At 49.1% G+C, this 18,137-nt stretch overlaps 1 protein-coding gene across 5 annotated transcripts in view; it reads left to right on the top strand.

Annotated features, from left to right (window-relative positions):
- Positions 1 to 18,137, top strand: part of SNX29 (sorting nexin 29) — a 551,964-nt gene that overhangs the window by 332,311 nt on the left and 201,516 nt on the right. For all 5 annotated transcript variants that reach the window (XM_033428786.2, XM_004270168.4, XM_033428787.2 and 2 more), the window contains one exon: positions 12,862 to 12,978. In XM_033428786.2, coding sequence (XP_033284677.1) covers positions 12,862 to 12,978 — 117 coding nt within the window. The remainder of the gene's footprint in view (positions 1 to 12,861; positions 12,979 to 18,137) is intronic.

An 18,137-nucleotide genomic window follows, 5' to 3' on the forward strand; every position in this document is an offset into this window, starting at 1 on the left:
GGGTGAGCCCCTCCTGTGTGCCAGCCTGGGGCTCTGAGGTCAGCTCTTGTCCCATCTGGGTCTCCCACCAGCCCTGCCCGCTCAGCACGATGGGTCCCCACTTTATAGCACAGGAGGCTGGGGGGCACAGGAATGCTGCGGCTCAGACGCGGCTGGGCCTGGGTGTGACCTGGTTCTCCTGCCTCCTGCTGGCCAACCTCCTCCCGCCCCGCCAGCCTCACCTTGTGTACAGTCTCCTGGACCCCTCCCCTGGGCCCCGGGACCCCACTGTGTCCTGGCTGGGACACTGGCTGTGCTGTGTGGGGACTGTCAGTGTCTGAATCCCTCGGGGGCAGGGAGCTCCCTGAGGTCACCACTGATGCCAGAACCTGGAGAGAAGGTGGCATATCCACCAGCTCCACCATTGGTGAGGGTGAGCTCCCAGTGAGAACCCAGGACAGCGCCTGGCACACCAGCGAATGACTGCATAGGCGAACGAAGTCATTCCAGAAGTGGCTGCAGACAGGAGGAACTTTATAAATGAACCACCCCAGGGCCAAGAGATGGTCCCTCGTGGTGGTGGTGAGGGTGGGCTCCAAATTCAGAGCCCAAGGCCTCAGCTCGTTAGTCTTGACGAGGACTGAACCTCCGTGCACCTCCGTCTCCTCGTCGGGGTAGGGCGGTGTCACTGCTGGAATGGAGAAACCACCAAGGCAGGGATTTTTCTCTTTCATTTGCTACTATGTCTGTAGTACTTGATAGATGTACAGGACTTGGTAGATGCAAATAGAAATTTGTTGAATGAATGAATCTCTGAGACTTTTCGGATACTGAAGATGAATTTCCAAAGAAGAGACAGTGCCGTGGCTGGGCCTCAAAAGGTTGCCTGTGGATGAGCTCACAGAGGGACGATGCTGGGAGCTGGGGCCGGCCCAGGGTGTGCGCTCAGCAGATGTTTGCTCTTGCTGATGATGGCCTCTCCCCTTCCTCCTTCCACCTCCCCACCCCGCCACCAGCAGGCTGGAGAAAGCTCTCTGTGCTGGGGAGACAGACAAGGCCAGCACCGAGCTGCCTTCCAAGCCCAGGATCCCTGGGAATCGATAGCTGTCCTCTGTGAACAAGCCTGTAACAGCAGTTGACAGTTGAAAGGAGAGGGCAGCAAAGCCATTTTTTAAGACTTTAAAAAAAAATAAATTGATTGATTGCTGCATTGGGTCTTCGTTGCTGCATGCGGGCTTTCTCTAGTTACGGAGAGCCAGGGCTACTCTTCGTTGCGGTGCACAGGCTTCTCGTTGCGGTGCGCAGGCTTCTCATCGCGGTGGCTTCTCTTGTTGCGGAACACGGGCTCTAGGCACACGGGCTTCAGTAGTTGTGGCTCGCGGGCTCAGTAGTTGTGGCTTGCGGGCTCTAGAGCGCAGGCTCAGTAGTTGTGGCGCACGGGCTTAGTTGCTCCGCGGCGTGTGGGATCTTCTTGGACCAGGGCTTGAACCCGTGTTCCCTGCATTGGCAGGCTGATTCTTAACCACTGTGCCACCAGGGACACCTAGCAAAGCCTTTTAAAGTAATTCTTGGGCTTCACTGGTGGCGCAGTGGTTGAGAGTCCGCCTGCCGATGCAGGGGACACGGGTTCGTGCCCCGGTCCGGGAAGATCCCACATGCCGCGGAGCGGCTAGGTCTGTGAGCCATGGCCGCTGAGCCTGCGCGTCCGGAGCCTGTGCTCCGCAACGGGAGAGGCCACAACAGTGAGAGGCCCGCGTACCGCAAAAAAAAAAAAAAAAAAAAGAAAGAAAGAAGAAAGTAATTCTTGACCCATTTTCACAAGCCTGGCTGAGCACAGTGTTTTGTACTTGTAATGGGTTATAATTACAACCATTGTTTGATGGCAGGTAAATGACACTATCTGCTGTGTTAACAGAAAGGAGCCTTCACCGTCTTCTCCTCTGTTGCCCCCCACCCTTCACTGATCCAGCAGAAATAAGCTCTGGAAGTGTCTGGTGGTGTCAGTGGCTTTGGCCGCCACCCCTAGGAAGACACGTGGAGTCAGGTGAGGTCTTGCATTCCATGACGGGCCTGGGAGGCGGCACTGTATGCTGGGGTGCATGGAGGCTGGCCACGCAGGGCCACACCTCCTCCTGTGGGTACCTTGTGTAAGAAAAGGAGCGTGGGTCTGGCGTCCCCTAGTGCCCTCATCTCTGTGTGACCATGGGCGAATGTTCTAGCTGCTCTGGGCCTCAGTTTCCTCCCCTGTAAGATGGGAGAAGCAGGGCACCTAGCGAAGTGTCTAAGGCCTCTGTGTGTCGTTGTGCAGGTTGTACACTGCGCGAGGGCATGAGGCTGTTGGGACCAGTGGGAGCTGTGTCCGCCCGTGCGCCGCTCACTGAGCCCCTGCGGGGCTGTGGCTGCTCAGAGACACACCTTTTCTTACAAAAGAGCCTTTTTCTGTGGCCCTGAAAGTGCTTGACATGTAGTAAATGCTCAGAAAACAGTAACTGCTCTTACACTCTTGAGGAATCATTTATGGAGAACATGGATAAACGTGTCAAAGGATCTGGGGAGTAAGGTAAACTGAGATATGAATTCATCTTTGAAGGATGGATAGCATTCTAGGAGATGTGCACAGAGGGAAGTGTAGGGGCAGGATGAATTCTCATATGATCAGTGTCGGTTTTTCCCTTGAAATATTTCTTTCTCTCCCCTCCCTTCCCCACCTTGCCCCTCCTCCCATCGCTTGTACGCCATGCCAGGGAAATTCGTGGAAAGCCGTTGAAAGATATTTTTAAACTTTGGATTATGGAGAAATTTAATGTAGGCAGAATAGTGTATCGTACCCCCTGTACCCATCACACAGTCTCGTCCAGCTCCAGGTGCCAAGGCCAGTCCTACTCCATGCCTAACCCTCCATTGCCTTCGCCTCCATATTCTTCTGAAGCAAATTGCAGACCTCTTGTCATTTCTTCATCAACATCAGTGAAACGTTTTAAGCAGAGAAGGGATGTGATCGGGTTTGGGTCACAGGGAGGCCATGTGAGCGCCACCTTGGGGGTGGGGCAGAGGACAAGGGGGCAGCGGGCTGGCAGCTGGAGACTGTTGTGTTTGTCCAGGTGGGAGATGGGGTGCTTCTCAACCAAGGCTTGGGTGGCAGCGATGGAAGAGTGGGGACAGACCTGAAGGTGGTGAGGGCTGTAGATTCTGTGGGACCGGTGACACCGGGTGTTTTTCTTGGGGCCGGTTTAATGGCACAATAATGGCCAACAGTTACGGAGCGCTCCGTGCCTGTGGGCTCCTAGCTGAGCACCTCTTGCGTGTATATCACCTTGCTCGGATCTCACAAAAACCCTGTGAAATCTGCACTGTTAACCTCATTTTATGAATGAGAAACTGAGACCCAGGTTGGTGAAAGCTTCTTCCCGGAAGTCACAGCTAGAAGGGGGGGATTCCCAGGTCGCTGGGCTCTGGAGTCGGTGCCTTGAACACCAGGCTGTGCGACCCCTCTGGTCATGCCGCCAGGATGGGTGACCAGGTTTTGTTTTTCAGCCGTGCTGCGCGGCACGCTGGATCTTAGTTCCCTGACCAGGGATCAAACCCGTGCCCGCCGCAGTGGAAGCACGGATTCTTAACCACTGGACCGCCAGGGAAGTCCCAGGATGGGTGACGGCTGATGGAACCTGTTTAAAAACCTTCACAGATGCATGATGCCTCTTGTGTTATTCTTCTGATAGGAGCGTGTCTGTCGGCAGAGCTGGGGCTCAGGGTTTTGTTTTTGCTTTTCTTCCCCTGTCCTTGCTCATTTGTCTCAAAAGACCACCAGGAAGGTGTTGGCTGCTCTTTTATTACTGCCATTTCTGTATATTCTGCCTTTGCTCTTTAAGGGCCATTAGTGGAAAGCAGGAAAGAAAAGGTGTTGTCTGGGTGGGTAGCAGCTGCTGCCATGTGTGACCTTTCTCAACAGCTTGCCCGGTGTATTCTCTGAATGGTCGGGTGTCGGGAGAAATGAGGGCAGACGTCGGGGACAGGGACCCGGCAGCTCTGTGGCTGGGCTTTAACAGTTACATAACATCTGTTTCTCAGAGGCATCCCGTAGTTAAGTAGTTCTGGGTGTTTCCTCCTCCCCCATTAGACCATAATACCAGCAAATGTTTTTAAGCATCCCTTCTCTCAAGCCCGGCGTTCTGAGCACAGAACGGCTCGTTACAGAGGAGATGAAGGAAGTCTCTCTTCCACAGGAACGTATCCCCCGGCCTCCTTGCAGGCTTCTGCTTATCTCAGTGGTGCTGTGGATGGAGCCCAAGTGTGGCTGTCTCAGTGGACTTGAGGGTGGAGCTGCTCCCTGGGCTCCTGGTGAACCTGTCACTTGGCAGCTTGACAGTGATCCAGGAGGATCAGTCCCGAGATCCCAGAGCTCTGCCTCGTCAGGGAGAGCCTGCACGCCTTCCCGGGGTCAGCCCCACACAGCACAATCAGAGCGCAAGGTGGGCTGGAAGGCACAAGGAAATGAGACTCGGGAGATGCAGGGCCCCGAGCCCCGCAGTCACACCGGCCCCCTCTTGCAGACTGGTTTTGGGCAATGCTTTACCTTGCTGAGGCTTGCTTTCCTCATCTGTAAAATGGGCATAAAGCTCGACCTCCCAGGCCGTGGTGCCTGCTCCTGTAAAGCACCTGGGACACTGCCGGACCTGAGGAGGCGCTCCGTTACGATAAATTAAGGATCGCTCACTGTGGCAGGCACTGGGCGCTCCCCAGACTCTGTCATCCCTTTGTTCCTCATGACAAATCTGGGCAATAGGGAACAATACCCCCATTTTATAAAGAAGGTACCGAGAGTCAGAGGTGTGAAGTAATTTACTCCAGGTCACACGGCAGTGAATAGACAGGACCTGGGTTTGACCTTCACGCCCCTCGTTTTTCTACACCTGATCTGAGGCCCTGCTTAGAGGGCTCGTTGATGCCAAACATCTCCAAGTATTCCTGACAGTCCCCTGGAATGTCTTCATGTTGGACTTTTCATTTACACACTGGTTTGCACAATGCCTTCATGAAGCAATGACCACTTTGAAGAAGGCCCGTCTTGGCTGCCGGCCAAGTTTCTGGGTTTCTCCTTGGACCCTGAGTTTCACAGTAGCTCCTGCCTTTGCTAAGGTTCTTGTTTACTCTGGGCGCTCCTTCCCTTACTGTCAGGGTCCCCCTGAGGGGGCTGGTTGCAGACCGGTCTGTGATAAGCCAGACTGGGCCTCGGGAGCAGCCAGAGACGGTGCCTTTTCCCGGAGTGTGCGCGTGTGTGCGCGTGCTTGTGTGTGATGGTGCCCCTTATCTGGGTAATGCTCTCTGTACTTGATCCCAGGTTTATCACCTCCTCCAGGTCCTCTGGTATCTTGAGATGCTAGCTCAGCATCCTGGTCATGGTATATGCAGAGAAGCAGGGTGGAAAGTCCAAAACATGGACTCAGAAATTTGAACACCAGTTCTGCTGCTTGCTTCCTGTGTGGCCTCGGGCGAGGTGTCTGCCTTCTTTGTGCCTCTGTTTCGGTTTGCAGCTCGGTTCCTGAGCCTCTCCTTCCTCCTCTGGGAGATGGGCTTGATCAGGCACCTGCGGGCAAGGCCCACCATCAGTCTCAAAGAGAGCGATGGCAGCTGTAATTTTTTTTTGAAGACATCTGTGACCTCGGCTAGGTCTGGACGTGTGTTGTTTCAGCTAACGTTCCTGATTTTCTTAGTCTCCAAGCCTAAATTGACTCTGTACAAGGAAACAGGGTATATACATCTAAAAGACCAACAGATGTTGATAACATTGGTTCTTACTTTTCTTTTCAGTTCTCTTCACAAATTTTATCCAAAAATGGTTGTGTTTTGGCTTTTTTCATTGTTATTATTAGTCATTGTTTCTAATAATTATTAATGCAAAACGTTGTTTCAAGTATAGCATCTGTGTTGTCGGTAGGTGCTTCTCAAACTTTCTGTGCTGAAGAGCCAGTTTTTTTGGTTTTGGTTTTGTTTGTTTGTTTGCGGTACGCGGGCCTCTCACTGCTGCGGCCTCTCCCGTTGCGGAGCACGGGCTCCGGATGCGCAGGCTCAGCGGCCATGGCTCACGGGCCCAGCCGCTCCGCGGCATGTGGGATCCTCCCAGACCAGGGCATGAACCCGTGTCCCCTGCATCGGCAGGCAGACTCCCAACCACTGCGCCACCAGGGAAGCCCTGGTTTTGTTTGTTTTTAAGTATTTCCAATTCATTGCAAACTGGTACTTGTGTAAAATACAAAAACGAAAAAAGACCAACTAGAAAAATTCCGGAATTCCTGGATTTCATACCAATATGAAATTGCTTCAGGTGTTTCGAAATGCTTATTGTGAATTTCTGTGCTTGCCTCAGGTGGGTAGCAGACAGCTCACATCCCTGCCCCAGTTCACGGCCCCCTCGGTTGCAGACTTAACTCTGCCATCGCAGGAGTAACAGCGCTGCGCGTGGTGGTTGCTGCCATCTGGTGCTGGCCGGCAGGCTTGATGCGGTTTTTCTCTGGCTGTGCCTTTGTTCACCTCCTTGAGAATCTGGAAGTTGAGAGCTGACAAGTGGAGGAGCTTCCGTGACATCCCAATTTTACAAATGATGAACTGAAAAACCTAGGTTTCTAAAACTAGGGAGTGACCCCATTGCAGTTCACACCTGAGTGTGTGACATCCTTCCCCTTTGTCTTTGACAGTGGTTCCCAAGTCTGATTGATCATCACAGTCACTGGGGTCTTTAAAAAGTATTGCTCTGGGACTTCGCTGGTGGCGCAGTGGTTGAGAGTCCACCTGCCATTGCAGGGGACACAGGTTCATGCCCCGGTCCGGGAAGATCCCACATGCCACGGAGCGGCTGGGCCCGTGAGCCATGGCCGCTGAGCCTGCGCGTCCGGAGCCTGTGCTCTGCAACGGGAGAGGCCACAACAGCGAGAAGCCCACGTACAGCTTAAAAAAAAAAAAAAAAAAAAAAAAAAAGTATTGCTCTGGACTCCCGCACATTGAATCAGCATTTCTGGGAGTGAAGCCCAGAAATCTGCATTTCTCAGAAGCCCTCCGAGCAACTAATGATGAGCTTGCTTTGAGAGCCGCTGGTCCACACTGCGCTGCTTCCCTCTGCTCTGCAGGACTGACTCATCTCCTTAACCCCTGAAGGGCTCCTGTGCCCCAGGGTGGAGGGCAGGGAACACAGACAGTGGCTCAGACTCTGATGCCTTCGGCTCACAGCCTGACCTCTCTGAGCCTCGAGGCCCCATCCACAGGAGGCCCTGCCCACCTTACAGGAGGGTGGCGAGGGTCACATGAGCTGATGGATATAATAGTTGGTGTTCAAAAGTATGTTAAGGCAAGTGGGCACTGGGGCTAGGGCTTTGTCTTTACCTAGGCGGGTGCAGTGTCTTCACCGCAAAGGGAGGTTCTAGATCCCTGCCCACGGCCAGTGTCACTGGGACCCACAAACAGTTTGTGTGTTTTATAAAACTGAGGTAGATTCTGAGGCATCAGGTGAACATTCTCAGAGAGTTTGAGTATGTGACCAAAAGAGTCTCAGTTGCTGTTAAAATTTGGGGGTGTCTTGGTCTAATAAATCAGGAAGTGTCTAATTTGGTATGGTAGCCAAAGGAGGGGTGAAGCAAGATTTACTGGAATGTGATTAGATAGAACATTCTGATATAAAAGGAAGTGCCAGGGGCTGTTTTTTTTAATTTATAATCTTTTCATGATTTGGCAGGTAATTATGATAATTCCTGGGATTTTCACAGACTTAAAAGCTTTTTCACAGACACATTATTTTTGGAGATCATCTTCCCTGATGCTTCAGCTGGAAGGGATTGCTCAGTCTCTTGAAGCTCCAAAGGCATCATCTTACAATCCCCAACTCATATGGCACCTTGATGACGCCTTTCCCCATCGATGATGACCCTTTATGCCAGGGATAATAAATAGGTGTCATCGCGTAGGCCAACACACTGATCAGTTGGTTAGGGCTGACTGGGTATCTTCTTGAGGAAGGTAGCAGTGATTGACTAGTGATGTCTGCCAAGTGGCAGGCAGTGGGAGAGAGCAGTGGAACCTGATAGATCGCACCAGTTCCCTGTGGTTGGGCATTTAGGTGGGTTCCAGCCATTTGGAGCTAAACTTCTGCTTACGAGAAGCAGAAGCAGAGCACATGTGCACGTAGAGGCACAGGCTACTCCACAGCAGGGGTTTGCTAAGCCACAGGTGAGTGATTTCAAAAGTTTGACAGATGTTGCCAAACAGCCTAGTGACTTAAACTTCTTTACTCTTTCTACCGTCTTCTCTCCAGCCTAAACGACAAAACCCAAATGTTGACTGACAAGCATTCCCACCTTATTAGCTCATGAGCTGTGCACCTGCCAGATATAACTTGGGAACCGTACCTGCTGCCATCCACGTGTTCCCTTGGGCCTTTCAGAGAATCGGGGCTCAGTTCCCAGTGCCTTGGCCCATGTTGGGCTCTGTTGGAAGCTGCATCAGCTGTGGTCAGTGTATCTCCACCTGGCATTTGCCTCTGACTCTGTCACCGTCATTAGTGTTGTCAAGTGGCACCTCCTCCTTAACCGCCTTCAGATTAGTTTTCGAGGAAATACAACTGCTGAGAGTAGTAAGAAACACGACAGACTCCTAAAGTGGCCCTGAGCACCGTGAGTGCCCGGCTCTGACTTAGGGCCTGGGTCGGCCGCAGGAGGCTGCCTGGCACGTGTCAAGGCCGATTCGAGAAGTGACGCCTGAGTCTTGTCTCCAGGCGAGGCCTTTCCTGATCCCCCATCTTCCAAGTCCTCCTCTCTCTCTGAGCTCTAGTCCAGTTTGTCTGACCTCTAGGATGTGAACCCCATGACTTTCCTGCACCCCAGCACCGAGAACAGTGCCTGGCGGACGGTTAGCAATTCTCTTGGTGACATTCCTGCTTTGGAGACGGTGAGCCGTCTGAGCCACTTGTTATGGAACATGTGGCCCTTTTCCATGTGGCTTCCGGAGACCTGCCTCTCCTCCTCCTCCTCTTTCATGTCCCTTTCACGTGATCACCCACCATGTAAAATGAGCTTCCATTCACTGAGCATTTGCCATGCGCAGACATGGTGCCAAGCCTGCTAAGGGCGGCAGCTCATTTCATCCACACGGCGGCCCCGTGAAGTGAGCACTTTTGTTTGTTTTCCTGTTTTGTTTTGTTTTTAACATCTTTATTGGAGTTTAATTGTTTACAATGTTGTGTTAGTTTCTGCTGTATAACAAAGTGAATCAGCTATACGTATACATATATCCCCATATCCCCTCCCTCTTGCGTCTCCCTCCCACCCTCCCTATCCCACCCCTCTAGGTGGTCACAAAGCACTGAGCGGATCTCCCTGTGCTATGCGGCTGCTTCCCACTAGCTCTCTGTTTTACATTTGGTAGTGTATATAAGTCCATGCCACTCTCTCACTTCATCCCAGCTTCCCCCTCCCACCCCATGTCCTCAAGTCCATTCTCTATGTCTGTGTCTTTATTCCTGTCCTGCCCCTAGGTTCATGAGAACCTTTTTTTTTTTTTAGATTCCATATATATGTGTTAACATACGGTATTTGTTTTTCTCTTTCTGACTTACTTCACTCTGTATGACAGACTCTAGGTCCGTCCACCTCACTGCAAATAACTCAATTTTGTTCCTTTTTATGGCTGAGTAATATTCCATTGTATATATGTGCCACATCTTCTTTATCCATTCATCTGTCGATGGACACTTAGGTTGCTGCCATGTCCTGGTGAGTGTGGTTTTTAATCCCCCTTTTGTAGGTGACAGGCCTCAGGCTCACAGAGGTTAAGTGACTCGTACAGGAGCACACTGTTAAGTAATCCAGCCAAGACCAGTCTTGCACTGGAGTCTGAGCCCTTAACTGCCTCTCTCAGCTACCTCCCTGCCAACCTCTGGGCCTTTGCACCTGCTGTTTTCTCTGCTGGTTGTGTCTTTCTCCTCTTTGTCCACAGGATGACCTCCTAGAGCTCAGCATGTTTATGGAACGTAGAAGACCCGTGGGGCTGAGTGACATTAGGGAGAGTTGTTGGGAGGAGAGGGGCAGGAGATGGTGTTAGGGAGAGAGGCCGGGGCGGACCTGGAAGGAGGGTGGATTTTTATGCTTAGGGCAGTTAGAAGCATTGAAGGTTTTAAACAGCAGGTGACAACATCAGCTGTTGCTTTGGGAAGATCACTCTTGCTGCTTGGTGGAGAAAGGATTGGAGGGCCCCTGTCTCTCTCTCTATCTTATTCCCTGCAGCTATTGAGAATAAGGAAGGAAGGTCAGGTGAAACCTGTAAATGCCCTCAGAGCCTCATAGAAATTCTGGTAGGCAGTGGTTGTGCCTTTTATTTTGATGATAATGGGAACCATTTGTGATCTCACATTTCTCTTCTGAGGCTCGCTCTGAGTCTTGAATTCATTTCTAGTTATACTAGAGTTTGGAAAGAGTTGTTTGAGGAATAGTAAGCTCAGTATGGTTTATGTAAGATGAAAGCTGTTTATATCAGTAAGTGTTTGTAGGGGTATGTAATGGAGAAATTCAGGGTTTCAGAGCTTTGCCTAGTAACAATGAGCATTGCCATTTTAATGACTGCAGGAAATTATTTCATCAAATTTTGTCTCCTCAGTTCCATAGGATTCCCCCCCCCCCCCCCCATTCCCTAGTGAAATGAAAGCTTTGTCTGATGTGGTCAAGTTACTCTCTGGCTGCAAAAGAGAACCAGCGTTTTGACAGCTCATGATAAACACCGCTTGAAGCTGGGATGTGTCAGTGTTTTATGCACTTATAGAAAATTGTTTTAACACTCTGGTTTCCACTGCCAAACAAAACAAAAACAAAGCAAAACCCTGCCTTGCTTTAGAAATGACAGTGGCCCTTATTTAAAGCTTGCATGTTGTGGGGGCATATTAGCAGGTATTTAGCAGTGATATTGGCAGTTGTGTATGTTTCCTGCTTGCTGTGTGGTAAATGGATTCTCAGCCCTGAGGAGACTCGTGGAGGGTTTATGTGATTTCTGTGCGTAGGAGTCGAACAGTCATTATTAGTGATGTTGTATTTGTTTGTGAAAGGCCAAAAGATCATCTTAAGCTTTTTTTATACAAAAGGAATAAGGCAACCGGGGAATATTAACTTCAGGTCTGTATGACCAAAAAAAGTCGTTAAAAGACTCAGTGACTTATTCTCCGTTTGTTAATCGCATGGCTACTGCAGTGTCTTTTATGCCATTTTCACTTTGCATTTCACACTGGTTTGAAAAAGGTGAGCATCTGAGGGACAGAGAGGGGATGACATCTGAGTGGAGATTCCCAGAGCAAATTAATGGATGCATCAGAATTATGGTTGGGAACCTGATACATTTCATGTTGATTATACCTGGCTCCCTTTACTTTCAGGTGAAAAATTTTAATTCTTTTAAAGAGGCTAAGTGGTTGTTCTCTCTGATAAATTATTAGGAAACTAAAAAGTAAAGAAAAGTAGAAAGAATGGAAAGAAAAATACACCTTGACTCATGTTCATATCTTCATTTATTTCCTCTATGCCTTTTACCCTTTATATAACATATCCAAAAAATAAAAATAAAAAGGAGGGCTTCCCTTTGTTCCTCCTGAAGCATCGAGATTCAGGTTACTCTTTTTTTCCCCACAGAGCTGCTCCTTACATCCTTTCTTTATTCTGACAGTATGTTTTATATTTCACATAGAATACTTATTATAAATGGTCTGATACTATTTGTGTGTTATATAGAATGTAGTAAGTACCTGGCTGAAGTCTGGGGTGTAGGAGGGGTGATCTTCTGAGAAGGGCAGAGGGACAGGGGCTAGTGGGGGTCTGCCTGACCTCTGCATTCTGGGGGGCTTCTCTGTAAGATGCTTGCCAGATTCTTCCTTCAGGGCTCCTGATGAGCATGGCAAGATTACATTCTCACATTTCTCTAAAACATTTAAATAAATTACAGTTGAATTTGATTTTAAGCCCCAGTAAGATCACTCTTGTAATCAGAGAAATTACTGTATGTTTTGACCATATGGGATATCTTTGTTCTGTTTGTAAGTTACAGCTCGAAAGATCTGTTATTGATTCTGGACATCAGTCATGGGCTATCTTATCGCAACCTCCATTTTTATTTATTTGGGATCAGCCAAGTGTATTGAAACGTGCATACATTCGCAGGCTCTTGGCAGGCCTGAACGGGCTAAAGAGTGGAGCGGCAGGATTGTGGAGTGTGGCCCAGTGGTCAAGAGGCAGGGCTGCGGAGTCAGCCCTTTATTAGCTATGTGACTGTGGCCCGGCTCCTTAAACACCTCTGACATTGTTCCTCTTTCTGTGAGGTAGGAGCAGTGATATCTTCCTCAAGTATTTTCCTGGCATAGAATGCGCAGTGACCATAGGGCAGCTGTGCTGCTGCAGGTGTGTCTGTCACCCTCACTGTCACCATCCTCAACAAGGCTCCGGTTCTGTTTTCTTGGTTTTCAGAACCAAGGCCCTGATGAACAGAAATGGCGGTCATTCTACTTGTACCATTAGCGGGGAAATTCTTAACAGGCACAACTCGGATGAGAAAGAAAGCCTTTGCCAGAAAATTATTCATTTGTTAAGAACAAAAGCCTAAGGTCCAAAAATGACATGATACAGTCATATTGTGACCATAAACTGGGGACCGTTGAGTCCATAATGTGAAAATCAACCAAGTCAAAAACATATTCAACTTCTGAGTGGATTGCGTAGCTAATCCGTAAGTATAAGCAGTGTTACTGTTTCCAGCCTGACAACCTCCTGATGCCTTGCTGACAAGTGATGGGCTCGGAGAGAGCGGGGCGAATCGTGGGGAGGGTCTGCCCTCCGAGCCTCACTACATGGTGCTTGTGTGTTGCAGGTGGCAGAGATGCACGGGGAGCTGATCGAGTTCAATGAGCGCCTGCACCGGGCCCTGGTGGCCAAGGAAGCCCTCGTGTCCCAGATGAGGCAGGAGCTCATCGACCTTCGGGGGCCGGTGAGTGTTCCCACCCAGCAAGGCCCTGGCCTTGCCATTCTGCCCACACTGTCTGTTGGTCCACCCGGCCTGTGCTGCTCACAACCATGCTGTTATGTTTGTTCAATGTCAAGGGTATGGAAAAGTACAGAGACTAAAAGAGGGAGCATCCAGGTACCCACCATCTAGATTTTACGTGCATTAGCCTTTACCACATTTGCTTTCCTTTGGGTGGGAGGGGGTAAAGTAAATAAAATGCTACAAACTCTGTCACAGTCCCCTTGGCACCATTTCATGCCCTGTACCCATAATCGATATTCTGAAATTGGCATATAGCCTTCTCCTCCCTGTTTTTATAGTTACTACATGGATAAATTTCCATAGAAATAAATAGTTCCAGTTTTGTGTAACTTTTACCTACATGGTATACTTGTACATATCTGTTTGCCTCGTGTGTATGTGTGTTTATGTTTATTTAGTATTATGGTTTGAGGACCCTCCCACATGGAGCTAATAGAGGATTTTAAACTGCAGCACTCTTGATACTTTGAGCCATTTAATTCTTTGGTGGTGGCTGTTCTGCGCATTGTAGGACGTTTAACAGCATCCCTGACTCCTACTCACTAGAGGCCAGTAGCACCCCACCCAATCATGGCAACCAAAGATGTCTCCAGACATTGTCAAAATGTCCCCTGGGGGACAGAATCACCCCTGGTTGAGAGCTGCTGACCTAGTTTGTTCACTTTCTTGATTCTTTAATTCTCTGTTGAATGAAATACTACAATATTTTAAATCTGGTTGTGTTCATAAACATTTAGGTTGTTTCCAGTATTTTGTTACTGCAAATCATATTGCTGAGAGCATCTTGTCCTTTTTGCACATTTATAATAGCTTCTTCTTTGCTTTAAAACTTTCTTATGATGTCAAATGTTAAACACCTGAAGGTCGGCGGATGTGTGATGCACTCTCACGTAACCATTGTTCAAACGAGCTATTGTCAGTCATGGTCAATCTTATTTCAAGTTACCAGTACCTGCTTTTCCCCTCCATATTGGTTTGAATCAAATACCAGGCAGTTTCATCTGTAGACTTTTCAGTGTGTAGCTGTAAAAATGAAGAAAACAAATAGAATATCATGGTCAGGCCTCCATTATCAATAATTTGTCTATACCAATGAATATCGGTGTTCAAATTTCTTCTTGTCTCATAATTTTTTTAATAGTTTTTTTGAGTCATGCTGAGGAGTGACAGATCTAGATCTGTCTGCTGTGAAAGACTGAATTTTTTTTTTAAACGATTGAAAATTGTCAAAATTTGGGCTCTTGACAAACCTTGTTACACCCATCCATGCTGAACAGCGAAGAATTATAAAAGGGTGTGTTCAGTGAAAAATAAATCTCCTTCCTATCCGGGCCCTTTATTGTCCTGCCCAGAGGCAATAACAGTGATCCGTCCTGGGTTTCTCTTTACAGAGTTGAGCACTGCTTGAGTAAGCTGCGCGCACACACCTACACGTTTAACAACCAGTAGCGGCTCTATCCCCTGTTCTCTATATTACTTTCCTCTCACCTATCTATGTACTTTAGACATCATTTTATTGTACTTCACGTGTAGGCCTGCATCCTTCTTTTAAAGAGCTGCATTGTATTCCTTTGAACTGATAATACCAAGGTTTATCTAACCAGGCCCCCATTGATGGATATTGAGTTGTTTCCCATTTTTATTTTTACACCAGAGCCGTCAATAACATCCTTGTGAAATCCACATTTAGAATAGAAGGTTGTCTGGCAGCTCATGGGGCTACACTTGGCTGGGTGTAGACCCAGAGATCTCGTCTTGCAAGCTTTCAGGGCGCTGGGAGGACTAGCATCTTCTTCCATCCTCCTCCATCTGTTGCAGGAAAACCCTTCCTGAGCGCAAGCGTCCGTCAGGAACTCCCGGTTGTCAGAGTTCCGACGGTGTGTCAGGCACACATGGGTCTTCACCTTCATTCTCTCATTGGATTTTGAAGACGAGCCTGTGAGTCGAGTGGGATTAGCATCCTCTTTAATAAACATGGCAGTTGAGATGCAGAAGGGTTCAGGGCCCCGCTGGGCTTCTCATTATATTCCACCGCGGTGCTGGGCCCCCAGCACCATCAGCTTTCTTCTGCTCCGGGTCCCTTGCTTCCTCCTGCTGTCCCCTCTGCCTGGAATAAGGCTCTGGCCTCAGGTAACTCACCCCTCAGTATCTACTCATCGCCTCCTCAGGAAACCTGACCAGGTCAGATTTTCCATGTTGAATGTGATGTTTATATGTATCTCTCCCTTCTTCTCTGGCTGTGATTTTACATTCATCTCTCACTAATCAGTCTCTCCATGAGGGGCCCCTCCTTGAGGGCAAGTTCCATGTCTCTTTCTGCTCCCTTTGAATCCCATTGATTCACATAGTAGGTGCTCAATAAATATAAGTTGACTTATTGAGTGAATGAATGAGTGAAAGAGGGAATGTCACAGGTAGTAAGTGGTGGAGTCCAGATTTTCCCTGGGCGCCTCTGACATGAAAGCCCATCTTCTCTCCTCCTGCCAGGCTCCCTCTTGCTTCCAGTCTGATTGCCCTTCAAGGCAGTGACATCCCTTTACCCAGAGGCAGCTCGAACCATCATCAGATCCTTTCCTGCGGGCAGGTTGTGATGGCCAGAAGTGAGGAGGGAGTAAAGCGGTCCTGAAGGCTGTTGGGAAGAGCTGGCCATTTGGTCATTGGCCCCAGGGGGACATCTTGACCTTGTTGTTACTGCCTCAGGCCCGCTCCAGTCATCTGCCCAGAGCCAGACAGACGGGGCAGAGGAGGGAGGCAGCCGCAAACTCAGCTTCAGTTCTGGAGCCCGTGAGAGGCCTCTCTTGTGGGAGGCTGCCCTACCCCTTCGTTTCCACTCTCTGCTGATCCCGGACTAGACTTCCTCCCAGACCGCCAGAGTATTTGAGGGCCTCACGGTCAGGACCGGGTCTGCCTTGTTCGGAAACCCCGGTTTCCTCTTCCATCAAGTGGAGAGTAACGTGGCACTAGCCGCTTGGGCGGCTCCACAAGATGCTGCCGGTAAAGGTGCTTGGTGTCGGGCACGTGGTAGGGGCCCCGTTTTCATCTCTGAGTCCCCAGTGCCCAGCACCCTGCCTGGCACATTGTAGGTGCTCCGTAAATGTTTGCTAAGTGAGAACTTCATTTTCATAGAGCAGAGGATGACTCCATGCACCAAATAATAAATTTTTTAAAAGATAGGTGCAGGGACACGGTTTCTTCTCAGTGTTACCTTTTCATGATATTATAGACTTGTAAGAAGTCACTTATTTTAAGGAGAAGGGTTAAATTCTTATTTTAAGGATTAAGGGTTGAATTTTTTCCTTTTCTTTTTTTGAATGTAAGTATTTTTAGGACTCTCTCCTCGTTATACACCCCCTGCCCCCAGTATAACATGTGAATGAATGCTGTAGTTTTTTGTTTTTGTTTTTGTGTTTACCTTTTAGCAGGATTTGATTACAGCCCTGAAAGTTCTCTGGGAGAACAGCTCCTATTTTGAATAATAAATGGAGACAGAGAAATAGAACCTTGTAAGATGACGGGATGTAGAGGTCAATTACAGTCACAGCACAGGGAAAGCTGAAGGCAAAACAACTCATTAAGTGCAAGTTTGTTCCCACAGGGGAAGCAAACTTGGTCTCACTTTATGTAATTGAAGTTGGATTCCTCTCTCTCCTGCCCCTTCTGTGGGTCTCTATTTCTTTGTCCTAAGTACCGTTTAAGTGGGTCACCTCCACTTAAGCAGAAAAGACATCCTGCCTGGTGTGGCTTGAGGTCTGTAGAATCGCTTCCCTGATTCAAAGCACCAGCCCTGTTGGTTTGTCCTCCTGTCACCAGTCTCTCACCTGTCCCCTCCCTTGTCTGTTTGGTGAGGGCCATGTACTGTGTGCTTGGTGTTGGCGTGCATTTTTATCCTTTCCCCTCAGAACAACCCTGTATAGTATATAATGGACCTAATAAGGTCCATTTTTCAGCTTAGCAAACCGAGGCACAGAGAGGTCTCAGGACTCACCGTGAGGCACACAGCTCTGCAGTTGCACCAGATTGCAGATCCAGGACCATCTCATTCTTCAACACCATGCTGTTTACTCTTCTGTGTTCTTTCCTTTTTTCATTTCAAGCAAAATTTAGTGTCTGTTGTGCTCCAAGCACAACCCTCCTGGGGATTTTAAAGATTCAGATCCCTCTTTGGTGAAGCTCTCGCACATTCCACTCCCTGACTGCATCTCCCCCTTCCTTGTCTCCCCCTCTCGCTTTGTACATCAAAGTTGGTTGGTTTTTTTTTTTTTTTTTCTTACTGATCACTTAATCTTGATATCAGACAGGCTCTTTGGAAATTTGGAATCTGGAGAAGGCAGAGTTTCGGAAGAGTAAAATAATAATTCAAAGGGTGCAGACAGGTGGTGCATATAAAAAAGGAGGGGGTGCTGTGATAAATCATCTTGAAAAAGGATGGTCAGTAGGCTTCTTTGCTGTAGCACTTTCTGCCAGGTTGCCTCATGGCCGTCCATGAAGGGGAGCTCCGGCATGCTTTGTAGGCATTATTTCCCCAGGGACCATCTTTTCTAAGATATTTTTCAAGGGATGCATTTAGGAAAGTTAGGGCCGAGTTACGTATCATGTTCTTTACCCCACACGCCGGCCGCAGGGAGGTCCCGGCAGCGCGGGTTGTCCCGTGAACCTGCCCTGGCCTGGGCTTCACAGGGCCCGGAGGGGAGGAGGTGGCATTGCCTGGCCGTGGGGCGCACTGGGCCTGCACCCGCTCTACTCGGGGTGAGTGGCCGGCCAGGCGTTCAGTCTTGGGTCCCACTGGCCTTCTACTGACTCCCCAGCTGGCCAGGGTCTCAGTCATCTGAACCGCAGGCACTTTGGGCCTCCTCCACGCTGGCTCCCAGACAGCGGACTGTGCGGTTCTCTTGGATTCTCTGTGCTCTCTTTTGCTGTCTCTGTTTTTTAATCTCTTTGTTTCTTCTTCTGTCTCTTTGTGTCTCTCTCTCCCTGCTCCTCTTGGTTTCTCACTCTCTGCTCCTTTCTTTCTTGGTCTGCCTCTGCCTGTCTTTCCCTGTCTCTCTCTTTCACCCCCTGTGTGCGTGTTGGTTTCTCTGCCTCTGTCTGTCTGTCTCTCC

The sequence above is a fragment of the Orcinus orca genome, chromosome 16 (genome assembly GCF_937001465.1).
Source record: "Orcinus orca chromosome 16, mOrcOrc1.1, whole genome shotgun sequence".
Taxonomy (NCBI): domain Eukaryota; kingdom Metazoa; phylum Chordata; class Mammalia; order Artiodactyla; family Delphinidae; genus Orcinus; species Orcinus orca.